Source organism: Crinia signifera, chromosome 1 (assembly GCF_055691185.1).
Source record: "Crinia signifera chromosome 1, ASM5569118v1, whole genome shotgun sequence".
Taxonomy (NCBI): Eukaryota; Metazoa; Chordata; class Amphibia; order Anura; family Myobatrachidae; genus Crinia; species Crinia signifera.
The window spans coordinates 277,595,504-277,622,505 of NC_139217.1; the positions used below are offsets into that span (position 1 = coordinate 277,595,504).

Consider the following 27,002-nt stretch of genomic DNA (forward strand, 5'->3'; position numbering starts at 1 on the left):
GATTCTGCTCCATTTCATTTCTCTGCTACCAGCTACTAGGAACCAACATTGATTTTATAGCACTGCAGCCTGTAGTTCACTTGACAGAGAGAAATAATCAGCATGGGGTCTCCATGTCATAATGTCAACCAGCCTTATCTTCTTGCCACGGGGCAGAATTCTCTGAGGATATTTGGCAAGCAAAACAGAGTTATTTTCCCTACAGCAAGAACCAGCTTATTTGCTGAAAAAACTCTACACTTTTCTTTCTCCCTAGAAAATAGATAATTGATTAATTGCAGGTGAATGATAAGCTGCAGAGAGCGATCAGGGTGGTTCTCATTTATATCTGATCCTGTCTGTAAAGTAGTAAGCAAAATCATTTATGTGCTTAACTATAGTTGAGATTGGATGCATCATTTTGGGGGGTATATATTCAGATGCTTTTAGAAATGGCAGTATGTTTTATAAAGTAAGAGACTTTCACATATATATTGAGTATCCCTGATCTCACTGGGGACATAATATGTAACTGGCACTAAATATGTGCAAAGGAACAAGAGTTACTGGTACAATAGGCGCTTTCCAGGTTTAGACTTACACTATTTAATGGTGCAAGTGTCCATATAAATAATATGGTTTCTTTCAAGGAGATTCAACCAGTCCTATAGGTGTATTCATATAGGTCACCAGGAATATCCACAGGCTGTAAAATGTTTTCTAGAATGGAAAAAGAAGATAGTGCAACACCTTTTTCCAAAGGGGGGGAACAATTTATTATGCACTCACAATTTCCATAAAACAAAGACAGCGTATAATCACCAGCCGGTGATAACAGGTGGGAGGTTACACCCAAGGATTACTTCACCAGATAGTAGCCAGGTTCCGGACACCCTTTTCTAGCGGCAGAAGCTCCAAGTGATAACACATCCCAGGATACAAAAACAAGCAGCGAAATTCTTCCAGCCACGGGAACACCTGCTTAATGCATTTCGGACTGTAGTAGTCCTTCTTCAGAAGCATAATGTTTCCCGTGGCTGGCAGGAGTATAAGTAGTACAAAAGAGCGCCAAAAGCAGCGATCACGCCGCTCTGACGCTCACAGGAAGCGGAAGTGTCTCCATGCCGCAACCGGAAGTGGAACGTCATACCATGCGGTCCACCTGACGCTCCCCTTGCGTTCCAAAGTAGCGAGACATCACTTCCGGTACGCGGAGGGACTCCGTATTGCACATTGCCCAGATGAATGGAACGCATCTCCATTGTACATGCGTCCCAGACAGACGGAACAAAGCTTCCTTAATCAAGATACACAATAATTGCACATTTGCCCATATATATGATACATTTCGCAAAAACATATTACATCTTGCAAAAATTAATTAATCATTTCATTTTCTCCGATGTTTTCAATAATTCATATTTTCATACGAAATGAAAAATTCTCCTTTCTTATAGTCCTTGTTTTGCTTAGTCCATATAAAAAAGAAAGAGAAAAGGGAGGGGAGAAAAAATGGAGAGCAATCAGGTACATTTTTACAAATTCACAAATTATATAAAAAGTACAGTGCATAAAATATTTAAAAATTCCTTAAAAAGACATTAATTAAAAAGCTTAAAAAACAGATAAAAGGCATTATTTATAAAAACCATTTGATTTCAAAATCACTATTAAGACCATTTGGCACCAGGGTATTGAGTTTAAAAATCCACCTCATTTCACATTGGGCAAGGCGAGTTTCTATGTTTTTATTGCGCCATGTGGGTATTATAGTTTCAAGACCACCAAAAGATTTGATGCAACATTCCTTAGAATTGTGTACCTTTTTAAAATGAGCAGGAACTGTGTGGGTTTCTAAGCCCTTTCTTATATTATACACATGCTCCGCTAAGCGTGTTTTAAGATTCCTGGTGGTTTTTCCCACATAAAATAAGCCACAATCACATTGTAAAAAATATATAACATTTTTAGAATTACATGTGATGAAGTCATTAACTTTAAAATTGGTGCCATTAATAGTATATTCTTTGGTTTTACTTGTGCCCTTAGCTGTTCTGCACATCAAGCACATACCACAACGGTGGAACCCCTTTGTGCGATCGCTGGTTCGGGGCATCACATCAAGACAACTTTTAACAAGCTTGTCTTTTAGAGATGGTGCTTTTCTATAAATAAAGCCTGGATTACATGGTAAAGATGGACCTATTACTGGATCACTTTTTAATAGGTGCCAGTTTTTTTTGAAAACAGCCTCAACTCTTTTATGATCAGGATTATAGTCTGATATAAAGGACCATTCTGTACTTTTTTTCGGTTTCTTTACTTTTTCTCCAAGGAGATCCTGTCTACTAATTGTGTCTGTTTTTTCTTTTGCACTCATTAATTCCTTCTGATCGTATCCCTTCACCCGGAAACGATTTGCCATTTCAGATACCTGACTCTCATATACATCATTTTCTGTACAGTTACGCTTCACCCTCAGAAATTGGCCATAAGGAATCCCCTCAAGCCAATTTCTGTGGTGTTGGCTATTTCTGTCAATGTAACTGTTGGAGTCAGTAGCCTTGATATGGTTAGATGTGCAAATAACATTATTCTTGATATAAATATTCAAGTCTAAAAACACAATTTTCTCCTTACTCCAGACAAAAGTTAAATTTAAATTAAAATCATTTTGATTAAGATTATTAAAAAAGGTTAAAAGGGTCATTTCATCCCCCTTCCATACCATAAAAACATCATCTATATAACGATGCCAAGAGACCAGACTTGCCCCCAGCTCTGAACCTGACCAAATGACAAGCTCCTCCCAGTACGCCATATACAAATTGGCGTAGCTGGGGGCAAATCTGGTCCCCATTGCAGTTCCAACCATCTGCAGATAAAAGTTTCCATTAAAATAGAAGAAATTATTTTCTAAAATAAAGGTTATGCTATCCAAGATAAAAGTTTTTAATTTTTCTGACATAGGTGTTTTATCTAGAAAAAACTTTACAGCTATTCTTCCTTTCGTCGAGTCAATTATAGTATACAATGTGGATACATCGCCACTTACAAGGAAAGAATCAGGCCCCCAATTTATTTCCTCAATTTTTTGTAGGACATCTTTTGTGTCCTTAAGGTATGCCTTAGTTTCTTTGACTATTGGTTGGAGGTAATAGTCCACCAAGGCAGATAAATTTGAGGTTAAACTGTTTGTACCCGAAATAATGGGCCTGCCCGGTGGATTGGTTAGGCTTTTGTGTACCTTCGGCAACACATATATTGTAGGTACCGAAGGTTCCTTAATTGTCACAAAGTCGTGTTCGGGTTTTGTTATAATGCCATCCTGTAAAGCTTTATTGATGAACTCATCAAATGATTTTTTAATTCTAATAGATGGGTCAGATTTTAGTTTTTTGTAGGTCTCACCACTTTCAAGCTGTCGATTTATTTCTGAAATATAGTCATCTTTATTTACTAATGTAATAGACCCTTTTAAGCTATATGTTGACCTTCAAAAGTTCACCCGAAAAATCACAATTAAAAGGTTTTTCGCGGAAAAGGAGGAGGAACCTGTACCTGAGACCGGAGAACCATCCGGGTCAGGTTTTAGGGGGAAATCCACCTTTTACCCATCACACGCAAAGGGATGTTTTATAGATAGTTTTAGTAAAATTGTTGCCGAGGATTTAAATTCTATCCCCAAGAAGAGGGTGAAAAAACAAAATCTCACCAGAAAAGAAATAAATGCTGTGCAATCCCTTAAAAATGACAAAGAAATAATAATCAAACCCGCCGATAAGGGGGGAGGGGTTGTCATCTTAAATAAAGATGACTATATTTCAGAAATAAATCGACAGCTTGAAAGTGGTGAGACCTACAAAAAACTAAAATCTGACCCATCTATTAGAATTAAAAAATCATTTGATGAGTTCATCAATAAAGCTTTACAGGATGGCATTATAACAAAACCCGAACACGACTTTGTGACAATTAAGGAACCTTCGGTACCTACAATATATGTGTTGCCGAAGGTACACAAAAGCCTAACCAATCCACCGGGCAGGCCCATTATTTCGGGTACAAACAGTTTAACCTCAAATTTATCTGCCTTGGTGGACTATTACCTCCAACCAATAGTCAAAGAAACTAAGGCATACCTTAAGGACACAAAAGATGTCCTACAAAAAATTGAGGAAATAAATTGGGGGCCTGATTCTTTCCTTGTAAGTGGCGATGTATCCACATTGTATACTATAATTGACTCGACGAAAGGAAGAATAGCTGTAAAGTTTTTTCTAGATAAAACACCTATGTCAGAAAAATTAAAAACTTTTATCTTGGATAGCATAACCTTTATTTTAGAAAATAATTTCTTCTATTTTAATGGAAACTTTTATCTGCAGATGGTTGGAACTGCAATGGGGACCAGATTTGCCCCCAGCTACGCCAATTTGTATATGGCGTACTGGGAGGAGCTTGTCATTTGGTCAGGTTCAGAGCTGGGGGCAAGTCTGGTCTCTTGGCATCGTTATATAGATGATGTTTTTATGGTATGGAAGGGGGATGAAATGACCCTTTTAACCTTTTTTAATAATCTTAATCAAAATGATTTTAATTTAAATTTAACTTTTGTCTGGAGTAAGGAGAAAATTGTGTTTTTAGACTTGAATATTTATATCAAGAATAATGTTATTTGCACATCTAACCATATCAAGGCTACTGACTCCAACAGTTACATTGACAGAAATAGCCAACACCACAGAAATTGGCTTGAGGGGATTCCTTATGGCCAATTTCTGAGGGTGAAGCGTAACTGTACAGAAAATGATGTATATGAGAGTCAGGTATCTGAAATGGCAAATCGTTTCCGGGTGAAGGGATACGATCAGAAGGAATTAATGAGTGCAAAAGAAAAAACAGACACAATTAGTAGACAGGATCTCCTTGGAGAAAAAGTAAAGAAACCGAAAAAAAGTACAGAATGGTCCTTTATATCAGACTATAATCCTGATCATAAAAGAGTTGAGGCTGTTTTCAAAAAAAACTGGCACCTATTAAAAAGTGATCCAGTAATAGGTCCATCTTTACCATGTAATCCAGGCTTTATTTATAGAAAAGCACCATCTCTAAAAGACAAGCTTGTTAAAAGTTGTCTTGATGTGATGCCCCGAACCAGCGATCGCACAAAGGGGTTCCACCGTTGTGGTATGTGCTTGATGTGCAGAACAGCTAAGGGCACAAGTAAAACCAAAGAATATACTATTAATGGCACCAATTTTAAAGTTAATGACTTCATCACATGTAATTCTAAAAATGTTATATATTTTTTACAATGTGATTGTGGCTTATTTTATGTGGGAAAAACCACCAGGAATCTTAAAACACGCTTAGCGGAGCATGTGTATAATATAAGAAAGGGCTTAGAAACCCACACAGTTCCTGCTCATTTTAAAAAGGTACACAATTCTAAGGAATGTTGCATCAAATCTTTTGGTGGTCTTGAAACTATAATACCCACATGGCGCAATAAAAACATAGAAACTCGCCTTGCCCAATGTGAAATGAGGTGGATTTTTAAACTCAATACCCTGGTGCCAAATGGTCTTAATAGTGATTTTGAAATCAAATGGTTTTTATAAATAATGCCTTTTATCTGTTTTTTAAGCTTTTTAATTAATGTCTTTTTAAGGAATTTTTAAATATTTTATGCACTGTACTTTTTATATAATTTGTGAATTTGTAAAAATGTACCTGATTGCTCTCCATTTTTTCTCCCCTCCCTTTTCTCTTTCTTTTTTATATGGACTAAGCAAAACAAGGACTATAAGAAAGGAGAATTTTTCATTTCGTATGAAAATATGAATTATTGAAAACATCGGAGAAAATGAAATGATTAATTAATTTTTGCAAGATGTAATATGTTTTTGCGAAATGTATCATATATATGGGCAAATGTGCAATTATTGTGTATCTTGATTAAGGAAGCTTTGTTCCGTCTGTCTGGGACGCATGTACAATGGAGATGCGTTCCATTCATCTGGGCAATGTGCAATACGGAGTCCCTCCGCGTACCGGAAGTGACGTCTCGCTACTTTGGAACGCAAGGGGAGCGTCAGGTGGACCGCATGGTATGACGTTCCACTTCCGGTTGCGGCATGGAGACACTTCCGCTTCCTGTGAGCGTCAGAGCGGCGTGATCGCTGCTTTTGGCGCTCTTTTGTACTACTTATACTCCTGCCAGCCACGGGAAACATTATGCTTCTGAAGAAGGACTACTACAGTCCGAAATGCATTAAGCAGGTGTTCCCGTGGCTGGAAGAATTTCGCTGCTTGTTTTTGTATCCTGGGATGTGTTATCACTTGGAGCTTCTGCCGCTAGAAAAGGGTGTCCGGAACCTGGCTACTATCTGGTGAAGTAATCCTTGGGTGTAACCTCCCACCTGTTATCACCGGCTGGTGATTATACGCTGTCTTTGTTTTATGGAAATTGTGAGTGCATAATAAATTGTTCCCCCCCTTTGGAAAAAGGTGTTGCACTATCTTCTTTTTCCATTCTAGAAAACATTTTACAGCCTGTGGATATTCCTGGTGACCTATATGAATACACCTATAGGACTGGTTGAATCTCCTTGAAAGAAACCATATTATTTATATGGACACTTGCACCATTAAATAGTGTAAGTCTAAACCTGGAAAGCGCCTATTGTACCAGTAACTCTTGTTCCTTTGTACTTTGATTGGAAAAGTTGGTGGACTTTTCTTGACTGGTGCTGGCTGCCTCCGGGCATCAGCGCAGACAAATTGCACCATTTTGTTTTTTCTGTAACTAAATATGTGCAAGAAAATTATTGCTTGGCATTTAAATTTAGTGCCTGAGATAGGACACAAACTTTGTTTCATGTTTTGAAACCTTATTTTATGCACAAATAAAATATATTTGTGTGTATTTATGTGTTTGATGTTGTGATACAACATAAATGCAAGATACCTCATTGAAATATAAAAATATTCTGAAATACGGAATAATCCATTATCCAAAATTCTGCTGGACCCGAGCGTTTTGGATAAGGGATACTCAACCTGTATAATGTATTGTTTTAACTTTTACAGACTATTTGCAATTGCATACCTCCCAACATGACCCTCTCCAGGAGGGACACATTGCTCTGCTTCTGCACTTCCCTCTTGATGTATAATTGCCATCACCTGTGTTTAAGCACATTTCTTATTAATTAACCTGTTCAACACAGGTGATGGCAATCATACATTAAGACAGAAGTGCAGAAGCAGAGCATTGTGTTCCTCCTGGAGAGGGTCATGTTGGGAGGTATGCAATTGTACTGCCTGCATTAGTGACCAGAGTATTATGGATTAACAGATTATTAATTATACCAGAGAGAGAAATTGGCTCCAATTTTTTTAATACTTATTAAAAATGTTTAATTTTGTAGTGAAATTAACATTACCTGTAATAGGAAAATCAGTTGTGAATTTATTATTAACACTTTACTGCAGAAATATTGAATTAGCAACAAAGTGACAGGGTTTGGAACTGCTGCCTTATGATCCAATAATGATATGCATCAATATCCGATTGCTGCCTTGTTGCAACTGCGCTTTTGCAGTAACAAATATTGTGTTTTCTAAATGCCACTATATCTGGAAATATATATATATTATTATTATTATTATTATTATTTTTTAATAAGGTAATCATGTTTTGGACATCTGATTGGATATTGTGATGTAATGTTAAATCTGTGTGGGGTTGACTTAAGCCGCCCATACACGTCCCAATACAGGCATGCGTTCCGTGCTTAACTAGCACGCATCACATCGCATTGCATGCATTGTGCATGCAATGCGATGTGATGAAATCTAAGTACAAAAAGTATGTGCTAGCACATACTTTTTGTACTGTGCGATTAGGTGCCGCAGAAGCGCGCACCTCAAAGCGCGCATCGCACAGCCCGCATCACAGCGTGTATGGGCTCCTTAAGGTGTGAATGATTCCATATTTTCAGCAGTGTGTAATATGGTGGTACTTTATAGATGAGCAATAAAAAAAAAAACTTTTTACATTTATTTTACGTGAATGTGTGCTACAAACTCTGACCGTTTCCCAGTTAGAGCCAGAACAAAACATAAGTGTTGGAATGTAATAATGTCCGAGTTCGTTGGAGGTGCAGGTTGCCAACAGGTGCAGGTTTCTTTTTTAAAAGTGGCAATCATTTTTAAGGCAAAACCATGCTTAGTAAATGATTGCCACTTTAAATAAGTCTGTGTTCTGCCAGCATTCCACACCTGCAATGAATTTGGTTACTATAACATCCTGCCAAAGCACTCAGAAACACTTAGACATACTCCATATTGCATGTGTGAAGATTTGATATGAGACTAATTAACAACTACCTCCCTTAATCTCCCGTGTGAAAAAGAAGGTAGGGCTTCTGCTGTCAGCACATCTCTGTTTGGAGGTTTCCATCTTGCTGTGCCTTCCAAATTTCACATTCTGTAACCTCATTCTAAATTAAGAATGGGACATATTTGTGTATGCTTTTTAGCACTGGCAATCTATTTGTGCAGATTCCCTATTTGCAGGTCTGGGTGGCGGGGCGGTAAACAGCTGCCGGGCAGACAGCAGCGGTTGCCAGGTGGGGCAGCGGCAGTAGAATTATAAAAAACACTTTCAAATGACTGGCCGGTCACTGATTGGCTGAGAGTGCCCTCTCACCCAATCAACACCCGGACAGTCTTTTGACAGTTTTTTTTTTTTTTTATTCTCCTGACTCCCGCCACTGCTGTTTCCCAGGAGTTTGAACATGCAGTAAATTGCATGTGATTTATTGCATGTAAAAATGGCACATCAAGGGTCAAATCGTATGTGAGTTTTCTGGGGAGCTCAAGGGGAATTTGGTCCGACTTTAGTTGTCAGATTTGGAAATATCTAGTTTCTTTTTATGTTTCTCAAAAATAACTGATATCATAGTCTCTTTATTATCCTTTGTTGATGATATAGAGCAGGGGTGTCAAACTCAAATTCATCGGGGGCCGCATCAGCAGTTTGGTCACCCTCAAAGGGCCGGTTGTATAGGACTATGCGTCCACTCTTTATTATCGTAATAAATTATTGTCACTGCATTCAATTATTACTGTTTTGTAAGTAATAACTAGGTCTTAAAGCAGAAACAATACAGCCCACCAAGCCACCATGTGACAAGACTCTGTGCTGCAGCTTGCAGTAGGTGTGTTATATATTAATAAATATATGAATGATGCTGGCTATGCAGTGACACACCTGCTGTAAGCTGCAGCACAGAGTCTTGTCACATGGTGGCTTGGTGGGCTGCTGGTGGCATATTGAAATAAGTATATTTAATGTACTTATTTAATAAATAAGTATTTGAAATATGCTTATTTCAATATGCCACCAGCAATACAGCCCACCAAGCCACCATGTGACAAGACTCTGTGCTGCAGCTTACAGCAGGTGTGTCACTGCATAGCCAGCATCATTCATATATTTATTAATATATAACACACCTACTGCAAGCTGCAGCACAGAGTCTTGTCACATGGTGGCTTGGTGGGCTGTATTGCTGGTGGCATATTGAAATAAGCATATTTCAAATACTTATTTATTAAAAAAGTACATTAAATATACTTATTTCAATATGCCACCAGCAGCCCACCAAGCCACCATGTGACAAGACTCTGTGCTGCAGCGTGCAGCAGGTGAGTCACACCATAGCCAGCATTCGTGCATTTTTATTATATATTTTTTTTTTTTTTGAGGGAGAGCCACTTACTGCAATGATGTGGCAGCAGGTAAAAAGATCCCCCCTCCGTCGCGCGCCAGGGCAGGGCAGGACAGGACAGCCGTCACCGCAGCCGCACCCCACGCTCCTTTGCCAGAGGCAAAGCATACTGCGCGGGCATGACGGCATGACGGCATGACGCGCACGTCGCCGGGCAGCGCAATGGACTCCTGGGAACGCTCAGCACCACAGCGTTCTCAGGAGGCAGCCGGCTTTATAGACTGGCAGTGCAGCGCAGGCCAATAGACTTGGTCTGGCGGCGCGGGCCAGTAGAGTTGGTCTGGCGGGCCGGATTCGGCCCGCGGGCCTTGAGTTTGACACCTATGATATAGAGGGATATGTGTCAAAGATAAAGCTATAGCTTTGATTTTGACACATTTTCGATTTAATTATCCTTTCACACTGCAGCTCTTAACCGGTATATTGTTGATTTTTTAGCTTTTTAAAACGGTTAGAGCTGCAGTGTGAAAGCACCAGTCTGCATTTACCGGTTACAAATAACCAAAGTTTGCAAATGGGTAAAAAGTCCTACACAGTTCAGATACGTTTTTTATGCAGTGTGAATGGCTGTGAACGGTATATAGGACTCAGGCATTAGCTATGAGAGCGCAGTGCATATGTAATGAGACGCTCATTATATATGCACATATGTAATGAGCGGTTCATTACATATGCAGTACGCTGTCTTATAGGTACTGTCTGTCAAACCCTTGAGACCTGGTATTTATGTGCAGTGTGAAAGGGCTTTAAAACGGTAATATACCATTTTAAATACCGTTTCAAAATACCGGGTCTCAAGTTTAGGCAATGTGAAAGCAGCATTACAGTGTTAACTGACTTCGATACAGATTCGATCCAAAATGTGGGGCAGTATCAAAAACAGAAATAGACTTGGCAGGCAAGTCTATTTCTGCTTCGATCTGGAAGATCAAAGGCAGTGTAATGCTGCTCTATGCAGCATCACCCCCTCCCCCCACGCACCATCCTCCTGCCATCCTTCCTCCCTCCTGTTTGATTCTGGCAACCTGGAAATCGAATTGGAAATATTTAATCGGTATCGACGCCCGCCGGGATCAAAGCATGTGTACATTAAAGCATTTTTGGTGCTTTATCTTTAGCAAACTTTGCTAAATATCCCACATAATACCTGCTGTGTGAATTAACATGGGTTGTTCTTAATTGTGTTCTACTAAAAACTACAGCCATTGTTAATTACTTTTTTTATTGGTTTGTAAAAGTAGTTTAATCTCTATACGGTTCACAGACAAGTTTCATAAATCTTAGAATTCTTAGAATAAAATCTTAGAAAAAATCCTAGGTCAGTGATGGAGAAACTCTGCACTCCAGCTGTTGTTGAACTACACATCCCAGCATGCCTTGCAACAGTTTTGTTATTTAGCCATGCTAATACTGTTGCAGGGCACACTGAAATGTGTAGTTCAAAAACAGCTGGAGTGCCAAGGTTCTCCATCGCTGACCTACTGTAGGAGAATTTAGGCTCTACTTGGGTTGTTGCGCTTATTTGTATTGGGTTATTTATATTTAAATGTATATCTTATTCTCCAGTATGTAGTCATTAACTATTTATTGTATTGTATTTTTCTCTCTTTCTTTTCTCTCATTAATTTTCTTCACCTAAGTAATGGAAAATCTATCCTATACATCCCTGATATGCATTTATTAATCAATGTGCTTTCCCACTAAAGCCACTATATATCTGTACAAAATTTTATATATATATATATTTCTTATAAGGAGAAAAGGAGGTTTTAAAGTTTCACTCAATCCTAATTCTGTTACTATTTGCTTTGTTCCCCAATCACTCTGATCCTCCTAGCAGGGGGACAAGACCCAGAGAATAAAACTGGCCAAGTCTATAGATAAAAAGGCAATGAATTTTGCTTTCAAGGCAAAAGACGGTGCAGTCTATAAAAGAATGAAAACAGGAATAAAAGTACAGTATCTTTAACCTACAGACGCATTGTACCTTTGTAAAGTTCGTACTGTATAACAAAAAGAGGAAATCACTGTGATGTTCCAAAGGCTTTGTAATTTTATGACACTAGACTTTGAAAAAGGTCAGTGCTTAAAGACTCCAAAAACTTGACAAAAATATATCTATTTCAATTTATTCAGAATAGGTAAAGTGGAGTGTGCATTGTTTTGTGATATGGCAAACCTGGTATTATGATGAGGCTTTTGTTTTTAATACTTGTATATCTTTTTTTGTTATAACAGAGTTGCTATTTAGACTTGGAGAAGAGGAAGACATATGGAACAGTACTCCAAAGAGAAATAGAGGAGAGAATGTACGGCACACATTGCAGAAGGTACATTTTTATCAGAAGATTAATCAGGACATTGGCCTTTATTCAGATCTGATCTCAGTACAAATTTGTTCTCAAAACGGGCAGAACCATGTTCACTGCAGGTGGGGCAGATGTAACATGTGCAGAGAGAGTTAGATTTGTGTGAATTATTTTGTTTCTGTGCAGGGTAAATACTGGCTACATTATTTTTACACTGCAATTTAGATTTCATTTTCAACACACCCCACCCAAATTTAACTCTCTCTCTGAACATGTTACATCTGCCCCACCTGCAGTGCACATGGTTTTGCCGATTTTTAAAACAAATTTGTACTGCAATCAGATCTGAATAAGGGCCATTGTCTGTGATTGCCAAAGTTAAGCAAGGTAATTTATTATACAACAAATATTACTAGCTGTTTCCTTTCCGCTGATACAGTACATCCGTTTTATTTTTTCCCTTCTTTAACAGTGTAACTTTATTTGTGGTGCAGCTGTCACAACATTGGCTATCTTTTTGAGCTTTTCAGAAGACTAGGTACATATAGTATATGATTTACTAGATCTTGGTGAATGTAGGAGGCTGGGCAGTGAAAGTACTTTTCATTCTTAATTAGGTACGGTAACTGTTTTGATCTATCAACAAGTTACTGTAAGATAAGAAGCCTTTTTTTAGTCAATATGTATAATGACTCTGGAGTCACTAAAACACGCATACTCAGAAGCCCCACAATGGCAGTGTCAGTACTTGGAAGTGTTGTCTCTTTTAAAGTTCTTTCATTTTCTGTTGTTTAGTTTTCTTTTTCAGGCAGTCTAATCATGCTACAGTATTCAACCTAAGCCCTCGATCCTTTAGGTGGTTAAGTTATGGCATGGATGCGCCTTAAAAGGTGGGGACGCAAACATCAGGGGTTATCCTATTAGCCTGGGTTACGGTGTCTTGTTTCCCCCCCGATGCCAGCACTTATAGGGTATTCTAGTTCCGTGCCCTAGGCACATGAAGCAAAGTCCCTAATAAGCAATACTTCAGACCCGTGATAATCTGTGCATCGCGGCACAATTTTCACACAGAGAAAACCGGCTGCAACGTGAAAGCACAATACTCATCAATGGGCTAAAATTGCAATATCAGCCAGGTTTTTTTTTTCATCCGAAAAATTATTGGCTTATAGGATACCATCTTTTATTGTAGTTACTGTATTTAAAATAATATATTTTATACTATAGCAAAAAATTATGCCCTCCCCCTTTATATTTATTCTGGACATTTAAATAGACTGTACATATGTAATGTATGTAACAAACTTTGTGTATTCAGTTACTTTACACTGAACAAAAACAAGTGATATAGCTGAAGACCCATGCCGTGTCTTTCATTTATCTAAGGATTATGTCGTGGTGGAAATGCAGTAATTTAGAGCAAATGATTTGATTGCTTGTACTCCTAACAAATGCCATATGGCCAGGTAATGAATGCTGTCATCTTGTTATTATGGGACGACAAACATCATGTTAAAATAATAACACACTGAACAGGATGTGCTCACTTTCATTTATGTGAAGGTGGAGTGAGTAATTGGACTCATTTGAGTGCTGCAGTTTGGAATGTCACCCAGTTTATTCTAAGTTATCATCTTTATATCCCATCTCTAATTTTATTTGCCAGATATAAATTTTAATTTCTGCTGATATAAAGTGCTACATTGCTAAGAATGGGTCTAAGCCCAGAAGGCATGTTCTCTTTCCTTTTAATCATCTTGACTGACTTGCCGTGTATAACATTATGCAGATTCAAATTAATTTAAAATATCAATAGCTTAAGGGGACAGCATTGTGGATTGTCGATTTTGTTACTTTTGAGGGACGCTCTTGCACAATTTTAGTGTATACTTTGTCAGGGATTAGTTCAGGGACTGTACTGTATGTTTCTTTTTAAATGTAAAAATGTTCAGTACCAAAAACGAACAAAGATGCCCAAGTTATTTTCTTCCTGTGCTGGATGAGAAAGGTCTGCCTTTATTAGGATTCCAATAAGTACTTGTTGCATGCACAAACAAGTTAAGTTCTTTGCTGGGACAAAGTCACTATACAGGCAAGGTTGTTTTTAGTAAATGCTGACATAATGTTTTTTTTTATTGCTTTGAAGTGTTAAATATGCTCTTAAGAACAGAACTGTCCTTGAAAGTTTGCAGACATATCAAACTTAAACTGTTTTTGAAATGCCATGTAATTAAGTACAGGTTGAGTATCCCTTATCCAAAATGCTCGGGACCAGGAGAATTTTGGATAACGGATTATTCCGTATTTCGGAATATTTTAATATTTCAATGATGTATCTTGAGGTATCTTGCATTTATGTTGTACATATACATCAAACACATGAAATAAACACAAATATATTTTATTTGTGCATAAAACAAGGTTTCAAAACATGAAACAAAGTTTGTGTACAATCTCAGGCACTGAATTTAAATGCCAAGCAATCACTGTCTTGCACATATATAGTGCCAGTTACATATCATTCCCTCAGTAGTGCTGTTACAGATGTCCCCAGTAAGTTTTTAGGAAAAAAAAATTTTTAGGCTCACTTTCTGGAATGTATGGTTTTCGGAATAATTCGGATAACGGATATTCGGATACGGGATACTCAACCTGTATTCTGCTGTATTATTGGATTATTTTGGTTAAAAGTTAGTTAAATGTAAAGCCATATTAGCTGCTATATCCATAGTAAATTCAAATTGATCTTCACACTGTATGATGTGCAATTGCACAGGATACTAGCTAATCTGTAGAGGAATCAAGTGTTGCAGAGGAAAGTAACCACGGTGAATGTACAAAGGCATTTCAGAAGAAATAGAAAAATATTTGCAAATCTAAATTTTTTTCTGATTTTTATTTTTTTATTTTACTAGGTTAACCATTTGGAAAAGAGATTAACAGAATTAGAGATTGACTCAAAAAGACTAAAAGAAATTAATGAGGAGTTAACCAAACAAAATAACTTTTTGATGAAATCCATTAGTAACCTTAAAAAAAATGTAGACCTCCGAGAGAAAAAGATGCGAGAGATCAATTCTGATATTTTGGAGGCAACTGAAGCCAGAGAGGTTCTAAAGAAAAAAAACGATGACCTAAGCAGAGAAGTCACATGTCTGAAGAGGAGACTTACATATAGTAACAAGTTGAGAAATGAAAACAGAGACCTGGTACGGCAAATTCAAGCTCTACATCTTACATTGGCGGCTGTCTCTAAAGAAATGAACAAACAAGGCCGCAGAAAGGATTTCGGAACCAGGGTTAAACAAAAAGAAGCCAGAAAGATCGCTCTGAGACATCACCAAGCTTATCTTAATCAATCTATCAAGGTTATGAGCAGCGTGTTTGAGAACTTCAGCAAAGACGGCTGGGAGGATGTGAGTGAAGACAGGTACGGCTCTCATTAACTTTGCTCTGCGGAGGGGACAATGTGCATATGCAAAGCACAGGCAAATGGAGATTGAATTTCAAGTACTGTCGATTTGGTATTCAGAAAAAAACGCTGTCAGATCCTTTGAAATATCTTGGGAGGTCTTGTTCTGAGCTTATTGACTGAAATTTGCATGCAAAATTAGCCACAACTGTATGAGCAGTTGAATAGGTGCCAGGAAGCCCAAAAGAAGGCAATGCTTGATTTCTTCCAGTGATGCTATTTTCATGCAGTCATGAGGCTTGAAATTGACAGTTTGGCAGGTTGATTTAATTTGCTAGCCCTTTGCATATTCACCACTGACAGCTAAGGATTCCCAGGCAAGCCTACTAAGTCCATTTAGTTATCTTGTGACATGTCGATCCTGGAGGAAAAGCCTCTCCCCTCCTTAATTTAGTTAGATAAATTTTAAATGACCCATTTCAGCTTGCTACCAGATGTCTACAAGCTGTTTAACATCTCTTAAATTAAGACCCATCCACACTAATTATTTCATGTGTGTTTTATGCACAGTCTTTGTGCTAACTTTAATTGAACGATGCATAAAAAAAAATCGTATTCTTGCTTCAAATTGACGTTTTTTTCCTCATGTTTTCTTTATAATACTTGAAATATACAGCACTTTTTTGTCATAGATATATTAAGACCTCACATTTTTCCCATTATTTAAATGTTTTGATTATGTATCCTTAGCATGAACAAGAAGATATTACTGACTGGCCAAATAAGCTACAAAGGGATTATACTGCTCTTACCCTATGTCTATCTCCTAATACATTAGTTTTTAAAATCATGTTATACTAATTGAAAATGATACAGTCTGTAGGACAGCTCCTCATCCATCGATTGTAAGCTATTGGCACAGGTGCCTTTTAATTTCGATGTTGAATTTTTCATGGTTTGAGACAGCCCCAAATTTAGGAAATCAAAATGACAGAAACTCTGGCCAAGATGGCAGTCTGCTTGATCAGTAGTGGTGCCATGCTGTCTTGCTTACTGCAGATGCATGTACATGTATTCAGCCTACAAGATCAAATCTTTTCATGGTTGTTAAGGTGTATACACACGGGGCAATTTCAGCCCCTTTTCTAAGCGATCTGACTAGATCGCTTAGAAAAGGAGCACAGATCTCTCCGTGTATATGAACTGCAGTGATGGAGATGCGCGGTTCCGCTTGTCAGTATCACCCACAGGGAAAGTCAGTGCTTGCACTGGTTTACTCTAGATCATGGGGCTATGTCTATTAAAATGGGCAAAGTTCCGCTCAGCATGATCGCTCAGCACACAGCATCATGGGTGCACCACGATGTTTGCTTAGCAATTGTGCTGAAGCACATTGTGGTACTTGTGTAATAGCACGGCGCACGGATACGCTATGTTTTCAGCGTAGGCTAAGCTACGCTGTCAGCGTAGCCCAACGGCTGTTTGGCGTAGTTAGCATTGCGCATCCACCTGACCTGTTCATACCCCCACTAGCCACGTCGGCTTGGAGTTGATTTTATAAAGTGTGGCGAGCCCGAAGCGTGGCGAGCACACGCGTAATACATGTAAAGTAATGCGGGGCTCGCTGTGCTCAACACACTCTGGGCTTGGTGGCTCGCTGCGCTCGCCACACTTTGGACTTGGTGGCTCGCTGCGCTCACCACACTTTATAAAGTCAGCTCCACTCCAACGTGGATAGTGGGGGTATGAACAGGTCGGGGGACTCGCTGCGCTCGCCACACTTCGGCCTGTCGTGGCTAGTGGGGGGGGGGGTTCAGGAACACATTCACACCTGCCATATCATACATCTGAGACCATAATGACATTCACACCTGCCATATCATACATCTGAGACCGTAATGTCGACATGTGTTAACTGGTAACTGGATTTTAGTAAATAATAAACAAGGAAAAATACGCTTAACAAAGTACAATAATATCAAATAACAAGACAAAGAAAATAATAAAACCGTTATTCTTCAGTTTCTGCATTGACGGCAAATGCAGCTGAAGTTGACACAGCTGGGTCTGCATTTGTGTTGTCTGCTTTGTCGGCCTTTGGGAGCAGAGTTAGGGCATATAGAATCCGCTGGAAAGCGTTTTCTGCGCCAACAGTTTTGCGTCAAATAAATTCCTGAAGATAGGAGTCCAGATTTTGGCACGCAGTGCCCCTTTGCCTTTTGTTATGCCACTTGCAAGATCCCCAAAGGCGTTTGATGTTTTGGGTATGAACCCCAGTCTCCGGATCCACAAAATTATAATGGCCGCGGGAACACTACGCTACTTCTTACAGGGACGCTGACTAAGCTAACTCTGCTAAGAGGGCGCAGAAACACTACGCTACTTCTGACTGACTACGCTTGCCGCGTGAACACTACTCTGATTCTGAAAGGGATGCTACGCTAACTACGTAACAGGTGCTGTGCTATTACACAAGTACCCACATTGCTCAGCAAAAAGTGCTGGGTCGCCCCGTGTGTACAGTGCTTAACAGGCAAAAACATGCTGGGAGTTTTATCTGAAATTATACAAGGGATTCTGATATCACTAGCCAACAAAAAACAACTTTTTATTTGCTTCTGTTGCAAAAATAGTATTTTTTACTAAATTTGAGTCAGGAAAACCAAATATGATGTTTATTAGCTCTAGTTTTTTAGATACACTACTTGTGGTACATGTACTTCTGTAGTAAAAACCAATATTATTTCTCTGTTACTCATCACGGTGACACAGCTCAACCTTGGGATGTAGGAGGGGTCCGAATGAGTCAGGCACCTATGCTGAAGACTTGAGAGGCAGGCTCCTCCCTTCTGCATCCCAGGAATATTTAGTTTCGTTTTAGGTGCCAACCGGAGTGGGTGCTATGCTGAAGGGCTGCTGAAGCAGCCACAAAGAGAATTAGCTAGGGTGTTTGTTTTTTTATTAATTGATTTTACACTTTAGTTAGACAGGCACAGTGTGACAATTCTTTAGGAATCCTCACACTGAGAGCGCAGCAGGGGCTGATAGAAACGCATCCTGTCAGCTCCCTGTGCACTGAGAGGCGCTGTCTGGTCTCTCAGTGCAGCACTAGAACTCCCATTCAAAGGGGGTTGTCCTGGACCCTGGGGGACCCCGGAGCCAGCTCCCTGCATAGGGGGGATCTTGGGCGACGGGCACCCCGTGATGGCGCCCGCCATTTTGGATGGGTTTCCTGGGTGAACTCTGTGGAGGTCGCAGCCAGGCTCAGCAGTAGTCAGGCAGTTCCATGTGTTCACCGTTGAAGGGGAGTCACAGGAATAGGAGAATCTCTGGTGGCAGCGGCTTGCAGTGGGTGAGTAGGTGCCAAGAGCCAGGTCTCACCGCTGCAGCAGTCTCTTGCCTCAGTCTGCTGGTTGGCGCCTTTCTTTCTGCACGACGTGGAGCTGAAAGGAATGGATTCCTTCCTGCTGGCAGAGTGTCTGGATTCACGGAGTCGACGCCATCCCCAGCAGACAGCTAAGTACTCTGCATATATTGGCTTGTGTACTGACGCCTGACATATTTTCATTGTGTTATTGATAACATGACTGAAGGGTGTGCTGCTGCCTTTGGGGAGGGAGTGTCGACCAGGCTGCAAAACTGCAGTTTTTGCGGTCTAAATTTAACCCGTGAACAGATGGACCATGGGGATATTTGCCCTATATGTGAGTTGAAGAAAATGAGCCAGCGTGGGCTGTGTCCTTGGGAAAATCTGTGTCTGCCCTGGTACAGCTTTTAAACAGGCAGAGGGATGAATTGGTTAGATCTCCCAGATCATTGTCATCCTCTCAGTTTTCTGGGGGCTCCTTTCCCCCGTCTCAAGGGGAACCTGGGTTTATTCAGGCAATGCAGGAGACAGCCCAGCCTACAGCAATTAAATAGTACCCTTATGGAACAGTTTAGGGACCTTGTGGGTTCTCCGAGATTGTCATTTCACCCCCCCCCCCCCCCCATCGTCCCAAATGTGGGGCCAGAGGAATAAGGGGAATGCATGGAAGAGGTAGCATGGGATCAGACAGAGGAGGATGTCTATCCCTGGTGTGGATGATTTGATCATCGCAGTTAGACAAGCCTTAAATTTAGCTGAGGGGGACAGGGCCCCACAGCAAGGAGTGTTTAAGAGACAGCGCAGGGACGCGGTCACTTTTCCTTCGGATGAGGGAATGCAGGAATTATTGGACGGAGCTTGGAAAGCTCCGGATAATAAACCTATTATGCCCAAAAATTTTCTTACTTTATATCCATTACCAGAAGAACATGCACATGCGTGGGAAACGGTCCCTCTAGTGCAGGGCTGGGCAACACCGGCCCTCCAAGTGTTAATGAACTACACATCCCAGGATGCTTTGCATTAGTTTTGCTATGTGGCCATGCTGAAACTGATGCAAGGCATGCTGGGATGTGTAGTTCATCAACATCTGGAGGGCCGGTGTTGCCCAGCCCTGCTCTAGTGGATGCTCATGTATCAAGACTATCCAAAGCTACAGTTTTGCCGGTTCAAGGTGGAGCGGCATTTAAAGACCCTGTAGATAAGAAACTGGTGGGTTGTTTAAAAGCTATTTTTGAGGGTGTGGGCTTTACGCTTAGACCTGTGATAGCTTCTGCTTGGGTGTCAAAAGCCATGATTGCTTGGGCATCCACTTTATGCTCTCTGCTTCACCCTGATTCTGAGAAATTTGCCTTAGCGGAAAAGCTGAAGGCGGCAGTTGAGTACACCTGCGAAGCAGGGGAAGAGGGAGTCCAGATGGCTTCCAAGGTATCTACCACATCCGTTACAGCTAGGAGGGCTTTATGTTTAAAGGCGTGGAACGCCGATAATGAATTTTAAAAAATCCCTGGAGGCACTAGCCTTTAAAGGGGAATTGCTCTTTGGTTCGGAGATGGAACGTTTAATCAAATAGGCCACAGGGGGTAAAAGTACATTTTTGCCCTTGTCTTCTAACAAGCAAAGCTCTTCTAGGTTTGCTGCTTTTTGGCAGTCCTTTTGTCTCTTCTTTAGAGGAGGTGCGTTTACCAGAGGTACGTCAGGTAGGGGCAGATTTAACGCTGGGAAAGGCAGAGGTCCCAGATCCCGTTTTGGTGCCTTTTCTGGGAAGCAGGCTGCCAAGAGCGAGGAAAAGCCCTCCGCATGACGGGCTGGAGGCTACCTGCTCTGTGGGGAGCCAGAGTGGGGGGGGTCGCCTTTTGCAATACCGGGAAGCTTGGGCATGGTCATATCAGGATCTCTGGGTGCTCAATGTAGTTTCCCAGGGATACAGGGTCAACTTGAAGGGAACTCTTCCAAAGAGATTTCTTCCAACGTCCTTGCCCGGGGAGGCTCGCCTGAGACCAGCCCTTTTGGGGGCGGCGAGAGCTCTCGTCGACAAGGGTGTGGCAGTACCGGTACCGCGAGAGGAAAGAAAGAAGAGGTTTTACTCCAGCCTGTTCTCGGTGCCCAAACCGGATCAGTCTTTCCGACCCATTCTAATCTTGAAAACACTGAACCTTTATTTATGGGTGGATCACTTCAAGATGGAATCTTTGAAGTCAGTACTCCTAAGCCTGGAGCCGGGAGAATTCCTGGCGTCCTTAGATATCCAAGATGCTTACTTGCATGTTCCTGTTTGCGAAGAACATCAAGCCTTACTGCATTTCGCAATAGGCGATCTACACCTGCAGTTTTGGGCTCTGCCCTCTGGGCTGTCAACGCCTCTGAGGGTATTTACAAAAAACATGGCAATAATGGCGGCTGCCCTCAGACTTCAGGGGATTGTGATAATCCCATATTTGGACAGAAAAGTTAGAAAGGAATCTGTCTGTATCGATTCAGTTTTCGCAGAGCCATGGATGGATTCTGAATTTACAGAAGTCCAATCTTGTTCCCACACAAAAACTACAATTTTTGGGAGTGCTCTTAGACACTTACCTACACCATATCTTCCTTACAGAAACAAAAGCCATGGACATTCATCTGCTAGTGTGGACCATTTTACAGGTGGACAGTCCATCGGTGTGGCTTTGCTCAAGGCTTTTGGGGAAGATGGTGGCGACGTTCGAGACATTGCAGTATGACAGATTCCACTCCAGACCGTTCCAATGGAACATTCTGGTGTGTTGGTCAAGGAATCCCAAAACTATGAAGACGGAGATGGTGTTGCTGAAGACAGACACAAGGACTTCATTGCTGTGGTGGACAGATGTGGAGTCTCTTCAGTTGGGACGCGCTCTCCAGTCTTGGGAGTGGCTGGTGGTTACCACCGATTTATAAAGAGGGGAGGGGGTTTGTCACAGGCTACAGTTATTTGGAAAAATGGTAATCGAAAACAAGCAAAGAAAAACCAACATAAGACTAATCACAGCAAAATTAACAGTGGTGCTATGTTGGTGATGCTCCCAAAAAAGTTCAGTGACGAAGCTGTAGGAAGAGGGTGTGTCCAAAGGAGGACAAAGGAAGAACCATATAGGTTTTTGGGGCACACTTCTAAATTACAGATACAGATTACCACCAAAGCCAGTCTCCGAGGTTGGGGAGCGGTGGTCCTGAGCTCATGGTTACAGGGCCTATGGTCCATATATAAGTGACATATACAGTATGAGTAACATATATATTGAGTAACAAAATATGGCTGACAATAACTCAGGATACCTGTACTAAGGATTGCCAACCTACAATTTATTTAAATAAAAAAAATCCCTAGTATTTTTCGAAAATCTCTCAAATTCTCTAGTATTTAATAAAATATGGTTATATCTCAGAACATAGAGCTAACTCAGCATTTTAAATGCCATATTCGTATTTCCCATGCTCGAATACACTAGAAATGACTATTTTTGTTTCGTAAGCATTTTCACTGTTGACTAGTGTAATGGATGCCATACATGAATAAAAGGCAAAACAAATAGAAAATACAACTGTGCAATGAATTACTGCTTAGACACTTAATTGACAAAATGTCTAATTTAGAAGTTGGTACGAAAGTAATCTGTAATCGCTTTCTAATTTGTATTCAGTGACGCTGAAAGTGATTCATCTGAGAGTATGGGACAAGTGATAGTCCAATCAGCGCAGGATACTTGCTCATCTGTAGAGGATTCCAGTGCTGGGGAGGCACATAACACCGACAAACTTACCAGGAGTGAAAACCAAGTATGTTCGTTTCATAGATTTATGTTGTATAAGTAGAAATGCAGTCAAGCAAAGCTAAAATTCAATTTTTTACTTAAATTGTTTGTTAAATTAATTATGGTAAGTTCTATTTCTAGTACAAAAAGTTTGTGCCGCCCATACTTTGTGCTGTGCGATATGGTGTGTGCGGGAGTGCGCATCACTTAACACCGGAAAACCACCCCATGTATGGGCGGCTTTTGAAATGGCTTTAGAACTCATTCTAGACTGATATATTTCTTCTTGAATTTATTTCAATTCCAGCATAATGTAATGCTTATTGAGACTTTTTAGCCAACTTCATATTGCTGAAAACGTTTTATTTAAGTGATATATAGATATAGCTGGACTGAAGTGACTAAGCTGGAAATACACCAACTCTACTCCAACCACCCAAATGTCTAACTTCTTTAACTAAAGTGGTGGTCTAGACACCTTAACAATGATTTCTTCAGACCAGCCAAGCTGGATACATACCTGTCCAATCATTGGCCTCTCTTACCGATATCGGGTGAATGGCCAACAATTGTATAGGTGTGTGGCAATAAATGGCATATAATTCTCCAGTGTTCAAGATTGGGAGGTTGCATCTTAAGTGATGAAAAGTAACCTTCAGCTCCCCATAGAATAGCCACTTACATACCATTCCTTTGATGCTGTTACCGCTAGACAAAGAGTCATGGCTGGATACAAACTGATTGGGAGCAGTTAACCTGATCAGCCAAGGATCAAAGTAGACAGACTGTAGGGTTCTGCATGTTTTGTATAAATACTGATTTTTTTTTTCTGTAAAGAAAAAAAATTATTTATTTAAAAAACACTTGGGGACAAATGTAATAGGATGAGAGTTTCAGAAACAGAGATTTTGGGAGAGTTTTCCCATTTTTTTAAAGCAGCAATCAATTACATGGCAAAATCAACCTGGTTTTGCAGTGTAATTGATTGCTGCTTTAAAAAAAAATGGGAAAACTCTCCCAAAATCTCTCACTTTCTGAAACTCTCACCCTATTACATTTGGCACCAGGTCTTTTTTTCGGAGTACACTATTATAGTGAACTATATAGTATTGCCTGAGCATGTTCTGGCTAACAAGAAAAGCAGTCACTTGAAGAACTAGTGCAGGCTTTCCCTTTTACCTTGGTTTACCTTTGTTGGTGTACTTCATGAAATCAATGGAGTGACACCCTTTTTTGCACCTATATGTTTGTATATACATGTAATGGTATTTTTCAAGCAAAAGTAATACATTGTTACAGTACAGTATCTTAAGAAAAAATAAAAAAAGATAGCTGAAAGGGATAAAAAGCTCACACAGCAGCTTCTCTCTATTAGGTGTTTTTTTGTCCACACTTTGCAGGGTTTAAGCTACTACAGAAGTAAGCTCTGTTGTAGTTAGTCTCACCTACAATTGTAGGCCTACCAGTTAACTAGTATGGAGTCTAATTGATGGTTACATTACTGTATATCCAGTGAGTAGCAGTACCTCACTCCACCTTTACTGTGATGTTTATATGTATCTAACTGGAAAATGATAATGGCTATGTGCACAAATGGCTTTGTATGGAAAAATCTTATACTCGAAATTGAAGCGTTTTCAAAAGTGCAAACTTGGCAGGATTGTCTGCAACCAAGAACTTTTACAACAAGGCCTTAATGATGCTGCTTATTTGCAGTATATTTATGCTGCCCTTAAACATGTAGAAGGCATTATCATTTCCACTGCTCTTGGCATGTGTGTGAGTGTTTGCGTCCATACAGTATTTGGTCACCTCAATTTCATCTATACATTGACAAAGTTGTGTTTTAAAGATGATTCTTCTCTTTGGTTTATTTCTTACTGAGGAAAGGATTTATTTTTTCAACATCTTGCTGCCACTTTCCACAGACTCCTCTTGAAGGATGTCTTTGCAGGGAAGTAGAACGTGCAGCCATTCTCTAGGCTACTACATCAACTGCTCATGCTGCTGAGCCATATGATCCTCCGGTTGGCCCTCGGGTTGTGTAGAGAGACCTTCTGACCCTACAGCCCAGTCTGCAAGTCTCAGCAATTCATGACAAAAGTAGGCAGAAACAGGCAGCTGGTTTCTGCCTACTTATAATTTAGTTGGAGAGAAAGTTGAAAACATGTATGACATTTCCATCTAATTGCTCCGTTTATTTAGAGTATAGAAACAAACAAACCATTGTAGTTTTCTCTCACACACTGCCCAATTATCCTTCTAACCAGCCTACTAATTGATTTGAACTGTATCATTCTGGTAATTGGTCAGTTCAACTAAGGGGACAATTAATAATTTCACAGAGGGCTAACTGGTGGTTGATATTTTTTCCTTGAATAAATGGAATAATTAAAAAAAAATACTTTGTGTTTATTCAGGTTGTCTTTGTATTATATTAAATTTTTGTTTTTGGAAGATCTGAATCCTTTAAGTGTGACACACATTCAAAAATGAGAGGAAATCAGGAAGTGTGGAAAACTTTTTGTTACCACCACTGTAATATATATTTCAAAGCAAAGTGTTTTACTGTATTGTTTTGAGTTGTTCATTTATATTTTATGTTTCTGCAGGTCAGTCTACATGGCAGACAATCAAAGAAAACTGTTCAATTAAAAAGATGTCCTGTAAGATTGAAATGCAATTCATCGATGTCTAAAGGCATGTTTTTTCTGCTTGTTTTGTTCAATTTATGCTTCGATCTGTTAATTTGTAAATGGAGTGCCGCATGGTTATGACTCAAATTCTGTGCTTAAAGAGCTTGATAAAGCTGAAGATGTGAATGTTCACAATAGTCCTCAATGCTCAAGTGTATTCCCAATATTTTGTACCCCAAAATGTATAACGGTTATTACTATAACAAGCATAGTATGTCTTGGTTTATGCAAATACTGCTACAAACTCATTTGCGGCTGAATATGTAAGTCCTGAGACACCCACTTTTAACACCTGTTCATATTGTAATACTGAATGGTGTGTTATATGCCACAATTGGTGCCAGCACTACAACATGGTGCATGTATAAGGTGCAGTTGCTCCACTTGACCATGACCCCCTATGTCTACTGACGTGCGCCTGTTAACGCAAATTATTTCATAGAAGTTTAATGCTCCTAGTCTTTCGCACAAAGTTACTTTTGTTCAGTGCTACAGATATAACACCATAATAATGCACACTCAATTATATTTAAAGTACATAATAAAGCTGCTCAATTATATGCAAAGTACATGGCCCCTGTCATTTAATGATAAATGGTGATTACGAAATCAACGTTAAGAATGTTTTTTGAGATCCGATGTGCCCATTTACCAATGAGTGATAAAACTTGATGTGTATGCTAAATGGTTCTCCAGCCAATTGGCTTCTAAATGTCATGTGTTCGAAAATTGACAGCTGAGAGCTGACTGGGTCATATGGAATGAGTGTTATCCCTCGATGATAAATGGACCCCTTAATAGGATATCCCTGCTGCTAATAGATTTGACTTGGGCTATCCTATTAGCCATGATGCTGGCATCCTTTCCCCCAGTAACCGTGTGTACCTGAGGTACACAAAGCATAATCCCCAATAAGAAGCCACCAGAACCTGCGATAATACATGCAATCAGAAAATTATCTCTGATTCTATATGTTTTTGGTGGTGGGTCCGTCTTTCTGGTGATTAAAATGGGCGCTAATTGTAAACCGCAATAATGACCATTGGTCATTAATCACGCTAGCCAGCAGTCTTTATCGACGAAGCAACTTTGAGGTTATTTGGATATCCCTATACTCATATGAGGAAGAAGAGCAGTTCTGTAGTCCCTTTCAATGGCTCTGTATGATATACAGGCATACCCAACCCCCCAAACAATATTATGGTATGTATCGAATTCACGTACAGTGTAGAGTGATTACAAAAAATATCTTGCAAGTTAAAGCTAATTTATTAACCCCTTACCGCCGCAGCCTGTTTTTGCCTTCCTGACAGAGCCCTTTTTTTCAAATCTGACATGTATCACTTTATGTGGGGATAACTTTTTATTGCTTTTACTTATCCCAGTGATTTTGAGATTGTTTTCTCGTGACACATTGTACTTTAAGTTAGTGGTAAATTTTGGTCGATACAGTCTTTTTTTATTTGTGAAAAATACCAAAATGTCGTAAAAAAATTGAACATTTTGCAATTTGCAAAATGTAAAATTTTCTGCTTGTGAGACAAATAATCATACCACTCAAAATAGTTAATAAATAACATAGACCATATGTATACTTTATGTTTTAATCATTATTTCAACCTCCTTTTATTTTTTTTTGGACACTAGGGGGCAGCAGAGTCAA

General features: G+C 39.7%; 1 protein-coding gene across 1 annotated transcript in view; it reads left to right on the forward strand.

Moving 5' to 3' along the window:
• CNTLN (centlein) overlaps positions 1-27,002 on the forward strand; it is a 309,550-nt gene that overhangs the window by 198,049 nt on the left and 84,499 nt on the right. The window contains exons 15-18 of the mRNA XM_083184414.1: positions 12,021-12,112; positions 15,007-15,521; positions 22,533-22,668; positions 25,256-25,343. Coding sequence (XP_083040540.1) covers positions 12,021-12,112; positions 15,007-15,521; positions 22,533-22,668; positions 25,256-25,343 — 831 coding nt within the window. The remainder of the gene's footprint in view (positions 1-12,020; positions 12,113-15,006; positions 15,522-22,532; positions 22,669-25,255; positions 25,344-27,002) is intronic.